Source organism: Urocitellus parryii, chromosome 1 (genome assembly GCF_045843805.1).
Source record: "Urocitellus parryii isolate mUroPar1 chromosome 1, mUroPar1.hap1, whole genome shotgun sequence".
NCBI classification, from domain to species: Eukaryota; Metazoa; Chordata; class Mammalia; order Rodentia; family Sciuridae; genus Urocitellus; species Urocitellus parryii.
Window position 1 is genome coordinate 70,180,730 of NC_135531.1, and position 24,532 is coordinate 70,205,261.

At 33.2% G+C, this 24,532-nt stretch overlaps 2 protein-coding genes across 2 annotated transcripts in view; one reads left to right on the forward strand and one right to left on the reverse strand.

Moving 5' to 3' along the window:
- The window catches only part of Rasa1 (RAS p21 protein activator 1), a 102,486-nt gene extending 97,149 nt beyond the window's left edge, over positions 1–5,337 (forward strand). Inside the window, exons 24-26 of the mRNA XM_026409027.2 lie at positions 1,038–1,172; positions 2,373–2,502; positions 3,537–5,337. Coding sequence (XP_026264812.2) covers positions 1,038–1,172; positions 2,373–2,456 — 219 coding nt within the window. The 3' untranslated portion in view covers positions 2,457–2,502; positions 3,537–5,337. The remainder of the gene's footprint in view (positions 1–1,037; positions 1,173–2,372; positions 2,503–3,536) is intronic.
- Positions 5,338–5,431: 94 nt separating this feature from the next.
- Ccnh (cyclin H) lies at positions 5,432–22,382 on the reverse strand. The gene is made up of 9 exons (XM_026409028.2): positions 22,125–22,382; positions 20,772–20,894; positions 18,927–19,000; positions 17,448–17,658; positions 15,334–15,497; positions 12,102–12,172; positions 9,198–9,309; positions 6,304–6,364; positions 5,432–5,742 (listed from the first exon to the last, which is right to left on the reverse strand). Exons 1-9 carry the CDS (start codon positions 22,239–22,241, stop codon positions 5,704–5,706), a joined length of 972 nt encoding a protein of 323 aa, XP_026264813.1. The 5' UTR covers positions 22,242–22,382; the 3' UTR covers positions 5,432–5,703.
- Between the last annotated feature and the right edge of the window lie 2,150 nt (positions 22,383–24,532).

Below are 24,532 nucleotides of genomic sequence, written 5' to 3' on the forward strand. Positions count from 1 at the left end.
CTACTTGCATAATTCAAATTAATTTGCATAGTGCGAATTCCTAAAACATCTCTCTATTCTGCTTCCTTGGTTTCCCCCTGCATATCTATGATACATAACTGTTGCTATGACTGGTTTAATTTTTTTCCCTTTTCACTAAGCAATACATGTCTTTAATCCTTTAGTCACTGAATGAATAACAGTCAATAAGAATGAATGTATTGTTCTGATCGTGTTTCTATACCAAAAAAATATGTTTTCCAATTTTTAGGAATGTATAGAAAACATTATCATTAAAGAGGCAAATGAATTTATATAAAGTTATTGATAATCCAAACCCATGTTAAATTTTATTTCAAAGTTTGAAATAATTCTAGCATTTAGTGCTAGTCAAAAAGTTCTGTAAGTTTACCATAATAACCAAGTTACTTAATAAACCTTACTTAAAGATAGTATAATTAGCAATTGTTTTGAGCATATTAGCCAGTTACAAAACAGACAAAATTTTTTATTGTACTGTAATTTAGTTCCTACCTATATGTTGATCAATTTGGACAAACTACAGTAGTTTCATAAAATGCATTTAATCTAGATTAGTAGCTAATCCATATACTCTTTATCTAGATGCTAACTTATAGGAAATCCATTGTTTTAGATTCATAGTGTTGTGCCATATTCTGCCATGCTGTGGATGAAAATGGATCCTGGCTTTCATGTGATACAGAAGTTAGATAATCCACATTTTTAAAAATTTTTTTCTTTTTAGTTTAGTTGGACAGAATACCTTTATTTTTATGTGGTGCTGAAGATCGAGGGCATCGCACATGCTAGGCGAGTGCTCTACTGCTGAGCCCCATCTCCAGCCTGACAATCCACATTTTCATCAGAACTTTTAATGCTGAATATTTCAATAAGAACCCTTACAATTTTAAAAATTCTGACATTTAAATATGAAGTTATTATGTTGAAAATTCTGTTTACTATATCCAGTTAAGAACATTTCAGAAGAGATTATAAAGATTTGTATTTCTAAATGCAGTTTTATGATTCCTTTAAAGAATGTACCTGAACTTCCGGACACTACAGAGCATTCTAGAACTGACCTGTCACGTGATTTAGCAGCACTGCATGAGATTTGTGTGGCTCATTCAGATGAACTGAGAACACTCAGTAATGAGCGAGGTGCACAGCAGGTAGGTTTTTGCCAGCTACCATTAACAATGATGTTTTATTAACACTTAAGCAAAAATATCAGCATAAGACTCTGAGATGCAGTAAATAACTAAATTCTGATCAACATTTTAATAGTTATTAAATTTTTAAGAATCAACCAAAAAAGATCTCAGCAAATATTTTTTGATAGCAGAGTTGCTCTAGTCTAAATTTTTAACTCTACTAAAAAATGATGGTGTTCATACACTTTCACATAATGGCATATGTGAAAATGGCAAGTGAGTTGATTAATAGTGTTATTTTTAAAAAATTTTTATTTCAGTTACTCTCTCTCATACAGAGTACACAGCCAAAGTGATTCTCAAATTATGAAACATGAGAATTATTAGGGAAGTCTGAAATAATTACATATTTCAAATTCCATATCCAGAGATTTTGTGGTGAGCTTTTGAAACTACATTTCTAATAAGCTTTTACAGTGATTTAAATACAAGTGGATCATAGCTCACACTTTAAGAAATACTACTTGATATTATTAGACTCAACATATACAGATTGGAATACTACTCAAATAAGTCCTTTAAAATTCTGGTTCTTCTTTATCTTGAAGCAGAGAACAAAATGAATTATGTTTTCTATGGCCTGAACTGAGATAACGGCTACTTTCAGGAAGTTAAGTGGGAGCAGTTTTATCAAAGTACACACTACATATATCTGACTCTATTCTTCCACAGTTTCAAGAGACAGTGAATATTATTGTTACACTGGATAATCATTTGGGATTTTGCAAAAGAAATTAAAAGCAGTGCATTTAGTGATTGAGTTGTCTTCAACCTGGTATTCTAGATATTTTCTTTTTTCCAAATTAAGTTAATAGTCTCCCTCATTAGAATTCTACTTTAGAATTTTTTTGATAACTTTAGGTTTTTAATGGCAAATATGTATTCTGGCAAGATGATCTACCTAGAGATTATTCTAGGAGATAACAAAACACAAACAAATTTTTGTTATTCTTTATCTTGGTCACAACTAAACATACTTTCAAAGTCTGAATAATAGGAACCCAACGATTTTATGCTTGGGGTAGATTGCTAATGAATCTGTTTTATGAATTCCTTTTCTTTGATGTGGCTCCTTTCAAATACAGATTCCCAACCTGAATTTCAGCCCAAGCTTTCATTTATTTACTAATTATTTTCACACTGTTTCTTTCTGTCTAGCATGTACTGAAAAAGCTTCTGGCTATAACAGAACTGCTTCAACAAAAACAAAACCAGTATACAAAAACCAATGATGTCAGGTAGCAGCCTTTGCCTCGGTGATCTGCATGGATTCAGCATGCCCAACATGGTAATTCACATCAGTATAATTGTCTCCTTTGCTCTTGCCAAAAAATAGCACACTTTTCCACATTCCAGTGATGTGTGAGCTATGCAAACAAAACCCAAGATTCTGTCGGTAATAACTGTGCCAGCCATTTTGTAAGTTATCTGTGCAGGATATTTGCACTTTTTCCACATGGAATCTTTACCAAACTCTGAGCCTTGGTGTACAGATCACCTTTCACAAAAAATGCTATGACTGTATCTTGAACTTTGAAAATATATTTTCAATACACCAATTGCCAAAGTGTTGCTGTCTCTCGGAAAAAGAACTATGAAAACAACTGAGGAGGAAAAGCATTCTCTATTGACAATTGCATATAACTGGATTGCAGACTGTTCTTACTGTAATTCCTTCCTGTTTAGGAATATGACCATTTGACTGTTCAATGACTTCATTTGTATTTACAGTTTCCAGAGTTTGCCATTATAATAGGAACAATCTTTGCTGTATACTTTTTTAAAATACTGTGCTATTTCTCTTTCTGGAACTGTTGAAAGAAAATATATAGAATTGATCTATTGCTCATCAGCTTTATTTTTTAAACATACCATTTATTTTGTTGAAATTGTCAAAGACTGTATTTAGAGCTTGTAATGCTTTTGTTAAATGTTTACAACAGTAAATAGCTTGAACTCAGTAAATATTACTGGTCATTGTACTGAATGCACGTTACTCTTTCAGATATTTTATAGATTACCAGTTTTGTTTTGTAAAAAAATGCTCCAATGCTTTTAATTACAAGTTGATTTTTCTATGTTACCCCTTTGTGCAAACAACCTCATCAGCCACTAAACAACTAATCCATCTTTGATCTGACTACTTGTTGCATCTGCTGGATATTTAGTTTGACTGTATAGTTTTATTTACTTATTTGTGTATTTCTGTGAAATATTCACAAGGGTTAAGTTAAAATAAAACCAAGGGATATCTTGCTTAATTGATTAATTATATCTAAATATAGCTAAGCATTTAATTTCATTATTTTCTTCTTCCTTTAGGGGCAGTTCAAACTTTAGCACCAGAGCAAGGCCCAGGGAGAAGATGAAACTTCAGTCAGTATTTTTGCTAATGGTCTCTTTTGAAAAGGGTTCCATTTATTCATTCCATATGTATTTTTTTTTAGCAAAATCTCCTTTCTTCCCATTACTGGACAGGGGAGATAAGACATATGAACTATTGTTAGTAAACAGTTTTGAGTGAGACAGGATCCAAGCAAGGTATGAAGACCACAAGTTCACACAGTAACGAAAAGTTTTCTAAAGGCCTAGATTTCAAGAGCAACACTTGAATCTACACCTGATATGTATGAGTGAAAATGATGATTTGTAATCAAGGGTTTATTTTTCTTTACAGTGCAAGGAACAGAACCTAAGGCTTTGTGCATGCTAAGTAGGCAGTGTTCTACCACTGAACTATGCCCCCAGTCCCAAGATTTAAAATATGGATACTTAGTATCATTTTTCAGCAATTATCAAGGCAATTATCCTGTACTCCTTTTCTTTTTATATCAATGCATTTCATTCTCTCCTTTGTTATTTCTTTATCCTATCACTTCTTTCCTCTTTTCCATTTCTTCTGTTTTTTGGCTAGAGTTCCACAGTTGGTCTATTTTCTGTAGGTTTACAGGATAGAAGACTAAGAGATAAGGACTAGTGATATCTCATAATATGTTTTAACAGGAAAAAAGGTCTGCACTCTAGTTCAAGGGATTGTAATTCCCTCCCAATAGATATACCTCAGTCTATAGCCATACAAATTTATCTGCCATTCTGTAGTCTGAAATGCTTCTCCCTTTTCTGCCACTTACTAAAAACAGAAACCTGAAAGACTTAAGAGACTCCCTTAAATTGGAATGGGAAACTTGTTACTTACCTTTGTAGACCCTGTAGTAACTAGGTAATCAATGTTATAAAATCTCTCGAACTTTAATTTTTTTTAATGGGGCTGGGTAGGAAATTTTCAGAGACAAATGTGGACCTTGCTCTGATGCCAAGGTTTATTGATCTGAAAGAAAAGGAAGAGATAAATTGTGAACACTTTGGAATTCTATTTTGTGTCTAGCATAATACCATTTAACCTGAACTATATTGGAGAACCATAAGCTTTGGCTTCTAGTTTTTATCAAGTCCCATTTTGTCAATTTTATTCCATTCATTCCAGAATAAGAAAGAAACAAAACAAAAAACAAACCCAAAATCTCAAGCCTAAAATATAAAGAATTATTAGAGATGGATACGCACATAATAAATACTGCTGTCATATACCAAGACAAAAGTAAACTGCTACCTACCTTCATAGAGAGTGCAGCCTGGGATGCGCCAAGTCTGAAGTGTGTGTGTTCATACAATTGAATTAGATTCAGGGCAGTTGAGTATTAGCATATGCAGACACTGCTTAATCCTATAAGGAGTGGACATTATCTTCCTATTTTCAACTTGGAAAATTGGTACACAGAGGTTTAGTAACTTAAAAAGTCATATGGCAAAGAAGAGACAGCCCTGATAAATACCAAAATAATTTGATGCCATATTCTTCAAAACTACTAATAACTGTAACACCTATTTGTCTGGATTCATATAAGGTACTATAGTAGATGATAAGTAAATTCTTATCTAGACAGCTACTCAAGAATGCATATTGGATTTTTAAAAAATATATTTGGAAATGTTTTCTGATAACTAATTAAGGACAAAAAAAAATTCACTACCTAGGATGACTGCTTTTCATTACCAAGTAATAGTTGCAGTATGTTGTGCAATTCAGTAGTTATGCACAAATATAAGTGTATCAGGCTAGCATTTACAAAAGTTTCCAGATGGCAAAACACACTCCTTAGCACTTTTAAAGGTGACCACTAAGTTTGGATTTTAGCGAGACCTTTTTTCAAAAAGGATAGGTTTGCTTATCACATTTTGTTTAAAACAATAAACACGTTACAGTTTTAATTTGATACTAGTTGTGGTTGGGGGCATGATTGTTCAAATTAATTCCTTCCATTTTGGCTTTTATAAAGACATTTTTTATACAAAGCAACTTCACAAAAGGAAAATAATAAAAAAGTTTAATATATTTTGATATTTTCACATTATACTTTTTAATAAAGTGCCACATACGCTTCCTACTTCTGCTACTTTAGCTAGCACTGACAATATTGACTTCAAATGGTTAGAGAGAATCTACTAGGTCGTCATCAGTCCATTCTTCCTAAGAAGGAAAAAACAGAAAAGAAAACCTGTTAAGGATAAGATGTTGAAACAGAATCAGTGCCTTTTACCTCCTTTCCTCTCCTTAGGAAAATATTCTTTTTCCTATGCTTATAGAAGATAAAACAGAAAAGTTTATCATAATCTTAATAGTAATACTGGCATGATCTCACCAGAGCTCTCTAATCAGGAGTAAAGCTTATACTTGTGACCTTTTGCCTCTGATTTTTCATTTTATCTCTGGCTTGCCAATTTTAAAGAAAAGAGACAAGGGAAGAATTCTTGAAGAATAAGAAACAAAGCAAAAACTTAGCATGTGTTTGTATCCCTGCTGCCTTCTAGGAACATAGGAAGGATTCTTCATCAAATAACTATTACATGCTTCAGAACAGGCTAAGGCAAGCAAGAAAAATCCCTTATGTAATGGACAGTATACAGAAAGAAGTATGCAAAAAATGAAGACTTGGAAAACCTAAATCTCCATCATAATCCGGAACAATAAATCTCAACTATATGTCATACTGGAATGTATGAGTTAAAGTTCATTTTGTAGTAAACATACCTCTTCTTGTTTGGATTTCTTTGATACATAATCATCATCTTCATAGCCTTTCCTCTTCTTTCTGTAATTAGGCAATTATCAATAAACAATCTGGTATTGACAACAGAAACTAAAAAATATAAACTGGCAATAAACTAACAAGGGTAATCTGAAATTTTATGTACTGAAGAACAGGGCCTGGATAAGTGGAAAGAGAAAGAATTATGGAAAGACATTACTTTTCAAATCAATGGTTAAATTGAATGCAGTTCTAATTAGTTTTTTTTTTTTTTCTTGGAACATGTCACTCTACCACTGACAAAGGAAAGATTATGGGAAGAGAATCTGAAAAAGAATAATGTTAGTTATCATCAAAAGAAACTAAAAACTAAGGTAATTAAAAGCATATTATTAATAATTATACATCAATGATCAAAGAAGGTAGGAAATGACTATATACATAGGAATTTAATCTGTCAAAGAATAGTTCGATTAAATGGGAAAAACAAAATATTTAAAAGCAATCGGGGAGAAAAATATTTGGAAAAAATTTACCAAATTCATAAGCAATTCCAAGTGGTTTTACAAGCTGAACAAAAAGAAAAATACTAAAGACATTCGGATATACAATTATAAAGCAAAAGAAATCATATATGAAAAAGTGAGAACAAACAATAAAATAGTTGAATCACATATAAAAAGATGAGCATACAGAACTTATATAAAGCATTATAAAAACACCAGAAAAGTGAGAAAGGTCATAAGTAACCAATATGGAAGAAACATAAATGTTAAACATGGAAATATTAATGCCTCATTGTAACTAGGGAAGTTCAAATTAAAATACAAATGTGAAGGTTATTTTCACCCACACTTGCAAAGATTAATATAAGTGTTGTACAATATGTTTGACAACATACAAAGGGAAAACAGACATACTTATTTCAGACACACACACACACACACACACCCTGATAAAAGTTGGCAACAAATAATGATAAGTTACTTCTGAGATCCTGAGATTTGGGTTTTGGTCAAGGGGACCTTTGATTTTACCCGTCTTGACTGACTAACTGACAATATAGTTCTTGTGTAATGAAAAAAAAAATAAAATAATTTTAAAGATCAAAGAACAAATATTTTGTCTTAAAGTAGTACTACTCATAGTGTGGTTCTTGAACTGTTTCCAGTTTGCAGTGAGATAAGTAGTACAGAAATCGTGTATTTAGAAACTTTCATATCAACTTAACAATTTTGACTGTTCATAATAAAATTTAAACTTATATTTTTGTATGTCTCATTTTTCTAGCAAATCATTTTTTATTATATTTTACAAAAGTATGTCTTAAATTTTTTAGAAAAATATTTACAATTTGAGAAGCAGTCTTCAGGTGCTCATGTACAATCTCAATTGTCAAAGAGTCTTAAGCAGATGATAACTTGGGAGTAAAATGTAAAATTCTGGCAATCAGGAATTTTGAATGAGTTGCTTAGCAAGAATAATAGTTTAATAGTCTAAATAAAGCAGTGGTTGAAAACTTTCTTTAAAGGGCCAAAGAGTAAATATTTTAGGCTTTGCAGGCCATATAATCAGTTTGTCACAACACTCAACTTTCCTGCTATGACATGAATACAGCTATAATAATACGTAAACTAATGGATAGCTATGTTCCAATATAAACAAGTGAAGGCTAGATCTAGCTGGTAGGCCACAATCTTCTAATTCCTGGTTTAAGCCCATTTCAAAATCAACCTGAAAACCCAATGAGTTCTCTAATACTTTTACTCATTAAAGGAAATGTTTTTATTTCTTTATAACCTTCTAACACTTCTATAGTTACTACCGAAATCCAGGAGTGTAATTTACCAATTTCAAGATCTACGCTAAGCCATGCAATTTATAGCTATGATTATAATAAAATAGTATCTTAGTTGGGCACAGTGGCGCACACCTATAATCCCAATGGCTTGGGAGGACAAGACAGGAGGATCACAAGTTCATAACCAGCCTCAGGAACTTAAAAAAAGGCTAGGGTTGGGGGGCTGGGGATGTGGCTTGGTAGTTAAGCATCCCTGGGTTCAATCCCTGGTACCAAAAGAAAAAAAATAGTTCTTTAATTTGTATACTCCATACATTTCTGGATATTCCCCTACTACAACCGTACAGTTAAGGAATTCTGAGTCATAATACCTGTTCTGAATGTTCTGAAAATGTCATTCAGGATTTTCATACATATCCATTAGCATATATTCACCAAATATAGGAATCAAAATATTTCAAATATATCTTAACTCTCAGATGCCACAGCTAACTCCCACTATAAATCTTAATAAAGTAGAAGAAATTTCTAATTAGAATGCAATCCACCAAAGATGTAGAACATTTTAGTTTCATCATTCCTATCATCTAAAGGTTAAGTGGATCCTTTATATAAAACAGTGTAAATTTTATGGTTATTCCACATTAGCCTACAAATTAAGAGACATTAAGGATATTCCCGTGGCTGCAGGAAAAGATCTAATAGCACATTTTCCTATTGGTTCTATCTTCAATATAATTTGTTACTGAAAGAAACTATTAAACCATATGCTTGCTCCTCACAACAAATGGCAGGAAAAGGTTCAGGAGTTCTCTAGAAAGCCTGCCCACTGATTTCCTACAAGGAGGAACAGAATAGAAAAAGACCTAAAAGTCAAAGCCATTGGTGAAAGCAGAATCAGAACTGTACAAGGGAAGCCAAATCAATTATTATGTTTAATCCTATTAGAAATGTACTCAGCTAAAAAAAAAAAAAAATCTGATCAACAAGTCAGTTTTTCCCACATGAACAAATTTTTACAATAAAATTACAGTCTTAAAACTAGTTGGATTAGATAACAGCTATAAGTATATCTGAATAATTCTTTCTACTTACGTAATTACATTAAGTGCAAACTCTGCAGAATGACATCGCTCCAACTTCTGTTTTAGAATGGCAACTTCTTCAGATCTGGGTGGTTCATACTTTTTCACTAAGTTTCTCATGCCTGTGTGGAGATAAAAAATGATTTACACTGAATTATAAAAAGGTTTCTCATGGTAAAGGGAGTGAATAATAATCTCCCGTCTTGTTATAGCAAATCACAAAAAAACACTTGACATGATTAACAGGATTTGTTATTCTGGATTAAAATCCAAGAAGTACCACACTTAAATTCCAGTAATTTATAGCTGACTGCTCTTTATCCCATCCATGTGGTACATAAAGATAAACATGTATTTTAATGTTTTTACAAATATTACCATGTTCACTTTAAGTTTTTAGCTTTTCTTTTTAAAAATTCCTACACAAACATAGGGAACATACTTTGTATCTTAAAGATGGTGGGTGAGGAGTATACTTCTTGTTTACAAAAGAAACTGTTACTTTATAACATGTAATAAAAAAGGAACATTTAGTATAGTAAAAAACATGACAAGTTGGGTGTGGTGGTCCCTGCCTGTAATTCTAACACTCAAGAAGCTGAGGATGAAGGATCTTTTAAGTTCAAGGCCAGCCAGCTTGGGGAATTTAGCAATAACCTCCTCAAAATTTAAAAAAATAAATAAATTAATCAAAATAAATTTTATATATATACAAATATATACTTTATATAGGCGTAGGGGCCGGGGGCATGGAATCAGGATGTAGCTTAGTGACACAGAGTTACAGTGCTCCTGGAATCAATCCCCAGTGACGCTACCACCAAATAAATAAATGAATAAATAAACCCATGTCATATCTTCCTTTAGGTTAAAAGAAAACTATTAGTAACTTTATAACTGTAAAAAATAAAATAAAATTTTAAAAAATCTTCTAGCTGATCTTGTTGTTCAAGTGTAATAAATCAAAGAATATAAATTTCAAGGTTAGGGAAACAAAGATCTAGGCTTATTATTAGCCAGCCACATGCTCCAAATGGATAACTATATTACTGATTTATTTCATAATGCAAACAAAGTAATGTTTTCAACTGAATTAATACTTAGAACTCAGTATACTTGTTGTGTTAAACTCATGAATATTTAACGTTGTTCAAACTCAGAATTTTATGGAGAATTATTTTTTCCTATATAAATAAATGGAACAAAATAAAGGTACTGAGAAATTAATAATAAAATTCAAAGCTTTAAATGAGTACAGTGGTTTATCTTTAAGGCTCCCTTCCAGGTATCTGGCCAAATAACAATTAGCTTTGGAAGTGAACCCTCTGGTGGTAAAAGTGAAGACCTACAGCTTATGATCAAATCCATCATTCTCAAAGAGGAAAGCCCTCAGCCCTCAAGATCACTTTGGAGAAATAAGAAATGAAGTCTATATGCCCCAAAGCATCCTAACTTTTAAAGTAAACATAAGAATGTTTATATTTACTGTCATCCCAAATCAAGATCTGAAATCTTATATTTTATTGGTTTAGTCAACATTTAGTTACAAATTTAATTATAATAATAGTCACAAAAATTTTGTGAAAAAAAGAAATTTTAACCCTAAGGAGTAGTCTAGTAGCCGTGAGCAATCAGTGTGTCACAGGCAAGAATAAGAATGATATGTAGAGATTCTACTCGGTCTTTAAAACAGGGTTTCTCAACACTAGCACTAATGACATATTGGGCTGGATTATTCTTTGCTGTAAAGGGCTAGACTAGTTTCCTGAGGCTGCTATTAAAATTACCATAAATGTGGCATTTTTAAATAACCAAAATGTATTCTCTCAAAGTTTTGTAGCCCAGGAGTGTGAAATCAGGTTCACTCAGCCAAAATTAAGGTATGGGCAGAGTAACTATCTCTAGAGATTCTAATGAGGAATCCATTTCTTGCCTGTTCCAACTTCTAGTGGCTGCCAGCATTCTTTGGCTTGTGGCCACATTCCTATAAATTTCAAAACCAGCATCTTCCAATTCTCTGCTGTCTAAACATTGTGTGTATCAAATTTCTCTCTACCTTTCTCCCATAAGAAACTTTATAACTGCATTTAGTCCTCACCTCAGTGATCCAGATCAATGCTACCATCTCAGGATTGTTAAATTATCCACAAATACCCACAATCTCACTTTGTTCTTTTTTGCCATAGAAAGTAACATTGACAGGTTCCAGGGAATAGGGCTTGGATCTCTGTTGGGAAGCCATTTTTTTTGCTTTCTACAGGAGGTCTCCTGTATACTGCATGATGTTCAGAAGCAGTCTTACCTCCACCTATTAGATGCTGTTAACCATTACTACCCTCTAAATTGTGACAGTCAAAAATATCTCCAGAAATTGTAAAAATTACCCCTAGTTAAGAACCATGGCCTTTGTTATTATCAACTAACAAAATGACCAACAAGTGACATATTAGCTAGTTAAAATTGACTTATATATACAAAATAGACATGCTAAATTTAAACATTATCCATAAGTTAGTTTCCTTTGATCTTTCTTAGTGCCTATCACATGATTGTGTGTACTTTAAAAGAATCTTACTGGCTCACAAATCCCCTTCTGAATCGGATTTTCTTTTCCTGATATGTCTGAAGACCTATATATGCTGTGGTGGTCCCTGCCTGTTATTCTAACACTCAAGAGGCTGAGGGTGAAGGATCTTCTAAGTTCCTTCACTGAATTCAAACATTATCCTTAAGTTAATTCCTTCCATGTACCTTTTATCTGTTCTGCACCAATGTATTTTTAATGCTTCTATAATACAAAAATCCAATATAAGTAAATCTAAACAAAAATCTGCTATCTTAAGTAAATACCATATATTTATTCAGAAAACAGCTTTGTAACAGACCAATTTGTAAAGTATTCTGTTTTACTTACTTTTCATTACATCTAGTAACTGTGACAAGCAAGTTCTATTTTCTCTCAGCATTAGACTCTCTGATAAATAACTGGCAAAGAAAAAAAAACAGTTTCAATCTACTGAAAACATATAGCATATTAGAAAACTTGACATTATAAATTGTTTGCTTCTAGGTTCATCTCTTTATCAAAAGCAATTTTAAAATTAATATATTTTTAAAATATTATATAACCCTTTGAACTCCATAAAATTATAATTTATAACAATTACAGTCTTAAGGATTTATTACAACTCATTTGAGCTTAAAAATATTCACTATTCAAAGTTAACTAATTCAAATTTTATAATGCATAATCTTTCAGAGGGAAAATAGTAAGAAAACAGCAATAAGAATCAATATTTATAATGTTTATAGTATCTGATTTAGAATTTCTGTAAGTCTAACTTCATTTGATGGATAAGGAATCTTAATTATAGGGATGGACAAATCATGACCTTGTTATTTCACCAAGTCATAAAGCTTGTTACCTAATAGACCTAGAATTTGGCATTAGTAAGGATTTTCTCTTTGAATATCAAGATCAGGTTACCTATAATTGTACTTCTAAGGAATAAAAGGCATTCAAACCAATGACAATATCACCCCATGCTTTATAAATCTATTACATCTTATTTGTATCAAGTCCAATCAAAGGTGTCAGTACTTTTCCATCAATGTGATATAAAGCCTAATTATATGTTTTTCTAAGAATCACTATAATAGTATGAAAATACAATTTGTATGTTTAAGTTTTTACTTAGTCTGAAGTTTAATGTACCCAAAATTGGTCTATAGTTCAATAAAAGCCTAAGTGAACAGATTCTTAAAGTGTAAATCTTTGAAACGTAAGTACAAAAAAAGTTTTTCCCTTGGGAAAAAATAGTTAAATAAACACTTTAAGAACTGCTATCGCTATTCAGATTATTTAAACTTTATTACAAGGTTTAACACCATCTTGAAAATTTGATATTATATCTTCATTGTCTATTATGGGAACTAATTTTGGATATGGAAATCAATAACTTTTTTGACAATTAATGCATTTCTGGTCATAAGTGATTCAAAATAACTAGTCATTCCCTTTTGCCTTCTTTCTGCCATCTTTGTTTCTTTTTATTCCTCCTCCTTTCAATTTCTTTTTTTTATTCATTTTTTGTTGTTGTCAATGGACCTTTAGTTTATTTACTTATATGTGGTGCTGAAAATCCAAGCCAGTGCCTCATACATGCTAGGCAAGAGCTGTACTACTCAGCTACAACCCCAGCCCCTCCTTTCAATTTTTTAAGCTTAAGAGTGATACACTTGGTTTTGAGAGCTGGCCAGAGTCTTTAAATCTAAGAAAGTTTTTAAACTCAATTCCTGAGTTGGACTTTTAATATTTGATCTGTTAAAAATCCACAGGCAAATAAGAATACTTAACAAGTCAAACCAGTAAATGTGAAATAAAGCTCTATATCCACTGAAAAGAGAACCCCAAAATAACATTCTATGAGTAGTCATTTGAGGCACTGTCCCAAATGTAAACAATATCACAAGAGCCTTCCTGTTAACCAATAAATGTAAATGGCAATTCTGACATATCCCAAAAGATTGCCTGTAAATCACTTTTAAAGTTTATAATGAATGGAAGTATTTCCCTAATAGGGCAAAAATGCTCAATGTCTACAGTCCATGAGAAAGTCATAAAAGCTATTTAAGCTGCAATGAACCAGGGTACCACAATTTCATTTTTTTCTATTTGGAATTATAACTAAACTAAAACTGTAATCTGGACCTTAGAATACTTAACTAAAAATATCACTACATAACTCCCACATCACTAAAATCTCACCACAAAAAAACCCCTGCAATATACACTGAATAAGATGCTTCAACAGATTAAATGACTTTTGGCTATCTAAATTGTGGGAAAAAAATGAAAGTTCCACACCTAAACTCCATAAATATCAACGATTTACATGGCTATCTTTCCTAAGTAGGGCAAGGATTTATATCTTGTTCATTTTCACACTCCTAAAATGTAGTACAGTTCACAATAGGACCTAGAAAGCAGTTAATAAATGTTATGGCTTAGTAAACAAATGGAGTATAAATAATTTTATGATTAAATGTACATGCTTATATACAGTTGCTTAGTTCTTCTTTGCAGAGAAGCAAACCATAAATTAAAAAAATAAGCCCACAATCCCTTATTTTGAATGCAGATGTATTTTAAAATTTAGAATTATTCATGTTTTAGAAAAGTAACCTGGTATATACTATAATATGCGAAATACTTCAGAGATATCTGAGGCAAAATCCTTTATTCTGCAAGGAAACATAAATACTCCTACTAAGTGGGGTAATAACTGAATCACATTTCTTCATGCTTGCTACCACCTCATTTGGACTTCAAAATTCTAGATACATAAACATATAAAACAGTTAAAGTTTAAAACGTTCTATCTTCCTTCCTCAGCTATTTCTAGGAACAAAACCACAAGAATTTTAAAGATCATGAATAAAAAAAATAAAGAAAGTAAAAAAACAGTCTAATTTGATAAGCAACTGGAGTATAGCAAATATGTCTGTTACATCATTATTCCTCCTCTCCAATTAAACAAATTATAACCAGAGTACTGGTAAATTCATTTATGGACATAATCTATAACATTTAATTAATCTTTACACACAGTACCATTGAGAGAATCAAGTGATTTTAATTCATATAAAGTGCTTATCATACAGCCTGGGTCTCGGTGTGTAATTTATTTGTTAGCTATTACTATTTATGGTTCAATTATAATTTATTTGGACATCATCTAAAGTATTATTCTTTCCACAAACCTTTACTGAATTCCATGTTTCACATATGCTTTATAGCAGAGCAGTAACGATTAAAATAAAGCAAATACACTTGCTATATTCAAGATGTTTACCAGTTTGTAAACTTATAGATTCTCCATATACTAATAAGTATATCAATCTTTCCAAGATTACCTGTTTTACTTTAGTCATAAACGTATTTTCTTAATTCAACAATACTTTGCTTAATTCTTAGACTTCTTTAAAAGGCAATTGATCTCATTTCTTCCCTCATCAACTTTTTCAGAGGCTACAAGGAATATACAGAACTAGAATCACAAGTGGACCTTACTTAAAAACTTAAACTCCAGTAAGAATTAAATCAAGTGACTGAATCTGACCTAAGGTAAAACACAAATTAATACCTTTCCATAGCAATCCCAGCCCTGGAGGCACTAGATAATATGGCAGTCAAGGCAATTTGCGAAGGTGTGTACAAAAGATAAGCATCAGTCAATGCAATTCTATTAAGAAAGTCATCAGCTGTTTTCCTCAAAATCTCTGGATTCTCCAACATGGGATAACGGGTCTAGAAATAAAGTTTGCAAATGTTACCATTTCTGTTTAATATAGTACTTACAATTCAAAAATATTTATATTGACTAGAAAGTGTTTAATATAAATGCTAAAGAACTCCTTTTCCGTATACCACAACAAGAAATGAACTTTTAATATGAGATTATTTTGTATGCACTATTAGAATGAATAAAATTTAAGCCAATAAATTCTGAATATCAAACAATATGTCTTCTCTGATATTATCCTTTAACTCAGTGATTTTCAAACTTTTCTGAATACCTCAGTAAGAAATATATGCTTTAAGATAACATCAAAAGTTTCCAGCACGGTAGCACTTGATGCTATTTTAAATTTATGTTAATCCCTTCTCTTTACCCTTTTCCACCTGAGATTCAGATTCTAGAGATTCAAGTAGATTTAAAGTAGATCCAAGAAATGCATATTCCCAGGTAGACTTTCCAAGTGATCCAGGTGATTCAGATAAAAGGCCACATTTAGGAATCATGTCACCATATTTTGATAGGAAATTTCTTCTAAAGTTTACTTTAATGATTCTTGAATCTACTAGACTTCTCCGAAAACATACGGAATTATTTTTAGAATAGGCCCGAGATATATGGAAGACCTTATATTTCCTGATAATTCTTCATATCCTTTAAGATGAACCCTAAATCCTAAACCCTCTTGTTAATAACAGATCTTCATAATCAAGACCTCAAACAATATGAAATCTGCCTAGACTTGGGAACAAAATATCCAGAGTTTTAACTGTGTAGTCCACACAGGCCTATCATTATCCCAAATGCCTGACCTGATATGATGATACACTCTACTCTGAGCACTAATGTTCTTTCCCCAGTACACTGGCTTAATACTTCACAGCAAGTCTCCCTGCTTAGAATCTCTGGTCACGCATCCCTGTAATTGATCCCACTTACCAGTGTTCTCTAATCCTCACTTCCTTCCTGAATTCCCTTCTCCAATAGATTGCCAACACATTTCTACTTAACGTCAACTGTATTTGATTGCAAACAACCTTCTGTTCTGCAACTATGCCTAGATTTCTGGGTAGTACCAAGAAAATCATACAGCCAGAAGTCTGATAATGTTACTAAAAATTCACGTTTAATGACTATGTTAAGTTTCTTTACACTACTGAGCAGAGATAATATTTTCATAGAAAATTTTTTTTCTAATTTTTCAGTGAGTATGGTCAACATTTCCATCTGTCTCAATGTCTTTGATAATTCTCAGAAACTCGATCATTCTCAGAAAATTATTTTTGCTCTTAACAAAGAAAGGCACTATTTCCTGCCATTACCAAATTCCCAGGCCTAACAATATCCTCATCCATACTTTCTTTTCCTTTTGTTAAAAGGAAGGGCTATCATTCCTTCCAATGCTAATTCTTCCTTGCATCCCAGGCCAACCCCTTCTTCCTTGCTCCAAAAGAGAAACTTGAGCTATATAGTTTCCATTTTTCCTTTAATCTTTCTCTCACTATTAGTTCCCTAGATTAGTAGTGAAACATGTATTAGTCTCTTCCACAAAACAAAAACATTTCTTCTGTTTCTACCAGTTACCACATTTTCTCAATCCTTTTTCCACTTCAAAGAGCAACTGTTTAATTCAAATTACATATTCAGTTATGTGCTACATAACAATTCCTTCAGTGATAAACCACATATATGATGATGGTCCTAGAATATTATTATGGAGCTGAAACCTCTTATCATTTAGTCATTCCACAGCTGTTATAAAGTCATAGTACGATGCACTACTTTCTGGTGATGCTGGTATAAACAAACCTACTACTGAAAGAGTTACTTAGTTCCTCATATTATTTACACTGACACACAAGAAGAGAGAAATTCAGGATGATTAAAGGTTATAAAATTCTAGATTCTTTAAAAGAATAGGAAGTAGTATACTCACTAGTTTACTTCATATAATAAGTTACCTTTATATCAATGAGGAAGCCCTCAAATGGTCTATAAGGATTGTGAACAATAAGATGAAAATTAAGCTGTTGTATAAGGAGTAGCTCGTATTCCAAAATCTGTTCCAGTGCCTTCTCCTGTCCAACAGGACTCTCCCGAAGGTTCCCAACAAACTGAGGACTAGACACATTGAATTCATCTACTTTGCAAGCCAAAAATGCACAAGTAAGCCTACAAGAAAAAACAAGGGAGAGTGAAGGTGCATGCATATACTTTTGAGAAATAGCTAAATGTTTTAGTTCTAAAAGTACTTTCTAAAATTGCCTAATATTCACAAGTCATTACATTAAATATTGCAGAAAATTAGTGGGGGGAGGGGGAGTTCCTCTTCAACTTCTATCCATTAGCATTCATAAGACAAACTATAAAATCAGGTTGATCTAATATTGCCATGGCATTCGGCCATTGACTCAATGGTAGTTTCATATAGTTCAACCTCAAATCTGGAAATACAAAATAATTGAGAAAGAACAGTAGTTTTTATCATGAAATGTAGGTAAAAGAGTTAAAAAACAGAACAGTATACATGTATGTACCATATGACTATGGAGTTAAAAAAGAAAATAGTATATATGTATGTACCATATGACTCTGGAAAAAAGATTTAAGTTAAAAGAACATTTCAGGGCTGGGGTTGTGGCTCAGAGGTAGAGCGCTTGCCTAGCACGTTCGAGGTTCTGGGTTCAATCCTTAGCACAACATAAAAAAAATTAATAAAGGTATTAAAAAAATAAAAATAAAAGAACATTTCAGAAGGCCATCAGTAGAAATTTCTGAAGTCATCTGAGCAGTGGATGATGAGTTCATGGGCAAACCTATAAAATTCAAGTGGTGACTATATGAGTTCAGAGTCAAAAACCAGAAGAAAGCTACTTCAGAGAGCTTTTGGAAGTTCCAAAGGATCAAAGACCTGAGCTTGACAGGTGGGAATGGGAATGAAAAAAAAAAGAAAATAAGTAGGAACAATGTGGTTTTAAAGTCTTGAGTCTCATACTATTTTTATCTTCATTAATGAGCACCATGCTTAGCAAAGAAGAAACAAAACAGACCTCTGTTTAACTAAAGTTAAAATGAAGTTACAAGATCCGTAGACTGAATGGGTGGGGACAGCAAGGAATCACCACAAATGATTCTGAGCTTAGCAACTGAAAGAACAAAAGTGTCACTTAAAAAAAAAAAAAAAAAAAAAAAAAAAGCAGTATTAAGGAAATAGTTTGAGAAAAATAATATGAATTTGGACAAGTTCAGATGCCATCTATATTATAGGAGACAAAAGTAAATAAGGATTTTAAATTCTGAATATGAAACATGAATGCCAATCTAAATTGCCTTAGTGAGAAATTCCCTAGCCCCTCTGCCCCATGCCCCTGTCTCTTACATATACACACACCTCACACACAAATAAAGGTCTTTAATGAAAATAACAAACTTTTACTCACATTATTATCCGTGGGTGATATTCCATTACAGAGTTATTTAGATAAAAACGCTTGAAATACATGCAAGCTGTACCCTAAGGTTAAAAAAAAATATATATATATATATATTATCAGGCTCTATTGGCACATGATACATGATAAATTTTGTGAAAAAGAACTTATTTGTGCAAAGGTTTCTCTGAAAATGCTCTCCAGACAAATATCAATAACTGCTAATTTTCCTTTAATCAAAATAAATTGTGATTAAGTATTATGAAAATTTCATAGTTAGAAGATTCTTTCCCACCCTTTGGCCATCTGACAGCAAGCCTTCTAAGTAATCCTTATGGTCACTGGATTTTAAAACATACATATTTATTTTAGAATTAAGGAGTTCAAAAATGTCTAGAGTCAGAAAAATACAAATGGTCACAAATTAACTAACCAATGTTGGAAAAGTTCTAACAGAAAATCATAGTTGGTACAATAAACCTGCTCTCAATCCACTAATCCAATAAGATATGACATAGGAGATCTGAGATATAACTGTGATCACTGCTGCTGAAATGAACTGTAAAAGCAGCATCTACTATTTACTAAATGTGTCCCACTCTGTGGCAAGCACAAAACTATCATTCTATTTTAATCCTTACAACAACTTGGTGAAGTATTACTATGTCTACAGGAAAAAGGTTAAGTGATTTATTCAGATAGCTAATAAAGAATAGGGCTGAATTCAATGAAGAGCTGTCTATATTTTTAACAAACATGTTATTTGGCTAGAACTAATGAAATAACCATTTAATCTATTTTATGACAGAAAAAAAGAATATTCATTTCAAATATTTTTAAAAAATTTTGTCATTTTATATAAAAAATTCTTCACCAGTCATAAACATGTTGCATAAAGACAAATTCTACATAATTTAAGGATTGCTTCTTCATCCTAAAATCACTTATACCTACTACTTCATTTTATACTTCCTTTAACAGCAAAGAGCCAAATTTCAAGATAGAAACTAATATTCTAAAATTCTTTGTGAATCTTTAATATCTCAGATAAAGATCTGTGAGTTAAGAAATAACATAAATATTTTTGAACTTATATTTTAATATACTTCAATTTTTTTCAACTATAAAAATGAAGACACCTAACGAGAGATTCTATACTAGGTCATAATAACACTTAATATATATTGACTTTTGTATTTGAGCTTCACAACAAACCCCGTGAGATAATAAGCAAAGTAAAAATGTTTTACACACTCTTCCACTCTGGCTTTTGTCTTTATCATTCTGCTTTTTAATATAAGCTACCTATTTCTCCTTACCATTATCTTCCCCATCAAAAACAAACAGGGATCTCAGAACTGTATCTACGAAACAACCAGAAGACAATTTCTAAATCAAAGATAAATCCCCAGCTTCTACTAATGAAGGTTTTAAAAAATTTATGGCATGAGTTTCAACTGGGACATGATTACTAACTATTGCATTATTCCAATGCATTATTCCAATCATATATTGAGTGTGATAGAATTGAAAAGTACTAATCTTTGTTCCGAATTCTATTGTTCACTAGTTGAGAACCTGGAGAGAAAATGTATCTTTTTCTTTCTCTATAAAATAAGGATGTTATGGCTTACCCAGACCTCAAAATTGTATAAGATTTGAAATACTTTGCAAGATATGATACAGAAACTCATAATTTAAGGGTTTTATTGAAAGATATGATAAAAACTAAACAAATACAACCTAAGATGAATTTTTTCAGATTAGAGGGAATAGGGAATTTAGAAATTTAGAAAAGGTAAGATTTCATAAGCCAGGTAAAGGACATCATACTTCATTACTATAATAACTTACCACAACAGACCGTGGCATTGCAGGCTTAAACACTGAACAGAATTCTAGTAATCTTTTTTCATAGTATTTGCAGAGTGTCATTTCTTCGTGAGGTTCAAGAAAGACTGGATCATTTGGAAGCACCTTTAGAGCAGAAATTACAATATAAATTCAGTGAATTAATTGTAAAACTGTCTTCTGTTCACATTATAACTGCAACAAAGGAAAATATGCCACCCACCATTCTCTTTATAGATTTGCTAAGCATAGCACAAAATATCTTTATAAAAATACCGATGAACTAAAACTATACCATTTCACATGTAAGCTGGATGTTGCTTCATGAATACATAAACAATCATGATACAGTATATGCTTGCAGGTTTAATGTCATTAATTGTAAATTCAAAAGAAGATACATGTTTTTCATGGATGGAAAGTTTTCAGCATCCTTTGTCAATCACTGTCACACGAATTGAGATTTAAAACAGCAAATGTCTCAGTAAATTTCTATGATTTTAGTTCCCAGTTCTTGGAGATTTTTTTTAAAGCCATCCCTAACAAAGTAATACAAGTACTAAAATATGAAATCAGTTAAGTGTAAAAGGAGCTCAATAGCAACAGGCTTGGAGGCATGGAATAGGTGGGGGACTTGTAAGAGAGATTAAAAAGGAGGCTGAGGGCTGTACAGGGAGTTGGCTAGGAGGTCACATTGCAAACCATCTTCAGTCAAATGGTTTGAAGGTTTTCTGTCTTACTCCCTCAAGAAATCCATTCACCTCCAGGTTGCCAGAGGGCTCTTTCTATAATGAGGACCTGATATGATTAACCTCTCATTTAAAATCTTTCAAAAGTTCTCCATAGTTTCTGTATAAATTTCAAAGTCCTTACTTTGGCTTAAAAATTTCTTGCCTATTTAGGCTATTGCTGCACAGGTACTCAGTTTCAGCCAAACGTCCTCAAACATTCCATGCACCTGCCATGCAGCTTTTGACTTTCCACTCTACTAATGCGGCTGTTTGTCGCGCATGTTCTTTTCCCATCTTCTTCCCATCAACTACTGAGAAAAGCTTTCCCCGACATCTCTGACAAGTAAAAGGCTCTTATCCTCCACTGCCTCAGCGTCTATGGTCTGTTCTTCGCCATTTTACAACACGTAGTCAGCCTGCCTCTCCACTGTGGGGACTGCTTTGCTAGTCCCCGTACCCACCGAGCCTGGCACAATGCTCGCCTACTTATTGGATAAACACACTCCGCACAGCGGAGGCGGAAGCGGAAGCGGGAGTGAGAGGTTGTGTTGGAAGCCCAAAGAGCTCCCGCAGCTGCTCAAAGTTTTGAGGCCGGGGCTGAGCGGGTGGCCGCCAGAGACCTCACCTTCCCGTTTGCCACCACTTTGCATTTGAATTTGCGATTGGCGTCGGCCCGCAGACGCGTCAGCTGCTCCTCACTGGCGAAAGTCCAATGTCTCTTTTGGCTGCTGTTGTGGTACATCTTAGCGTCCAGGACCAGGCCCAGAAGGAAGGTCTGGACAAAAAATAATAATAATAATAATAATCACAGCAACACTTTAGTGTGAAGCAGACGTGACTCCACCAGGATCCCGCGGAAGTCTGGAGCGTCAGGCCGGCTGGCGCGGGCGCGCTGACGTCACGACCACGTGCTGAACCTGCTGACAGAGGCGTTTCCGGAGCCGTCTAAGAGGGGAGTGTCTTTGGTGTTCTTCGGCCGGCAGCCGAGGACACAGGTGGGCGGAGCCTAAGGAGCCGGTAGTTCTGGTCTGAGTCCTTAACTTAGCTCCTCCCCCTAGCCCTTCCCCTTTCAGGCAGGATTTAAAGAAAGGACAGGCAAGGGTGTCCAGATGGGATGTAGTAAATTGGTTGGAGTAGGTTGACATAAATTCACATTAGGTAATAAGAAGTGGGAAAAAGCTTGCAGAGTGTCAATGTTTAAATATTGACCTTAGAGGGAAAATTACATTTGAGCAAAAGTTTGAAAGAGTTAAGAAAGTAGCAGGCCTATTGGTTATCTGGAGGGATGTGGAGGAGTTGAGGGGAGTGAGAACAGTAAAGGTCCTGAGACAGAAGCATTCCCAGCGCTTGCTCGCTTCTCTCTCTCTCTCTCTCTCTCTCTCTCTCTCTCTCTCTCTTAATATTTACTTTTTAGTTGTAGTTGGACACAATACCTTTATTTATTTATTTTTATGTGCTGCTGAGGATCAACCCAGTGTGTGCCTCGCACTCGCTAGGCAAGCATTCTACTGCTGAGCCACAACCACAGCCCCACTCCCAGCTCTTTCAAAGATGGGTGTGGCAGCCAAGGAAGGAAGAATTCTTGGACCACTAGGAGAAATCTTTGGGAATGGAACATGGTTGGAAAACTAAAAACAGTGGACGTGACTGGTCCTTACTGTTCTGCTGCTAAGGTGGCCTTTCCCTGTACTTTCCCCCTTACCTTTCTGTTGATTATTAGCTAATCCTCTCCCCGTTTCTATCTTTGAAGTCAAAGTGTATGGTAGTTTTAGTGTTTTCTTGAGAGTCCCATCTTCATTATTGCTTCTAGAGAATCTTAGCATTATAAGCTATCATTAATGCTTAAAAGATTTACATTTTATTATGACTTTTTAAAAATGCATTTGAGAGATAAAATTTATAACGATTCCAAAAGTCTTTACTAGTTTTGACTTTTGTCCCACTTGGGCTACCTTATCTCCTGTGTATTGGTTATCCTGTGTATCTCCTGTATATCAAGTGTATTCAATATATACCAGAAAGATGTATTTTCCCTATAGCAAGAAGTTTTCCTAATAAAGGACAAATAAAAAACAGATAAAAATGACAAAACCTAGAGCCATACAGCTAGGCAAGATGGCAAGATAATGTAATGCTGCCCTCTGTGAAAATGTAGTTAGAGGATTAAGAAAGGGAGAACTTTTTGTTGGATGTAGTTATGAGTAAAGTTTGTCACAGTTATTTGGACTCCTCAAATTTATACCATTTGTGGTTTATAAAATTGGAGATACATATACTTCTCAAACATTATTGATAATATGGACTAGTAAATTAGCTAAGAAAATTGAAAGAATGAGAAAATAAGTTGACACTAAAAAGGACATGGCAAGTAACAAGTCCAACAAATTGTGGACAACCTAAAATGTGGCCTAATGGAGAAAGAATAATTTTATAATAATTTTTGTGCCTTTCAGCACAAAAGATGGGCAGAAAAAGAAGTGATCTAAATAAATGAACTTGTGAAATTAGACTCATGACAGCTATGTATATCGAATCAATTCTCTCTCTTTTTTTTTTGAAAGATATTTGACAACACCTAAGTTTTATGCCAAGGCAAATGAAAAGGGGCATTTGGGGGAATTAGCAGAATATGACTTCCATAGTTATGTGAATAAAATTGGTGAATGTCAATGTCATAGTTCATTCAGGAAGATAAATATGGAAAAGCCTATATCACTGCTCTAACTATATTTGTAAAGTTTAACAAATATTAGTCAATGAAAATTAACATCGACCATATTTTTTCAGGTAGCATGGAGATTGGGCTGTATCTGAATAAACTATCTATAGAATAAAGTTGTTTTTGATGTCATACATTAAGGCTTATATATGATTTATTCTTATTAAAGCAGGCCAGAAGGCTGGGGCTGGGGCTGAGCAATAGGACAATAGGGCACTTGCCTGGTGTGTGTGAGACATTAAATAATAAAATAAAGGTTTATCAACAACTAAAAAATATTAAAAGAAAGAAAAAAAAAAGCAGGCTAGATGGTG

Bases quoted from the DNA above. Each gene is read 5' to 3' on its own strand.
- Ccnh (XM_026409028.2), bottom strand. From the start codon at position 22,241: ATGTACCACAACAGCAGCCAAAAGAGACATTGGACTTTCGCCAGTGAG. The intron at 19,001-20,771 runs GTAAGTTATTAT...TTTTAACCTTAG, and splicing joins CAATGCCACGGTCTGTTGTG to GGTACAGCTTGCATGTATTT. The intron at 15,498-17,447 runs GTAACTTATTAT...CTTTATTTCTAG, and splicing joins GCTTCCTCATTGATATAAAG to ACCCGTTATCCCATGTTGGA.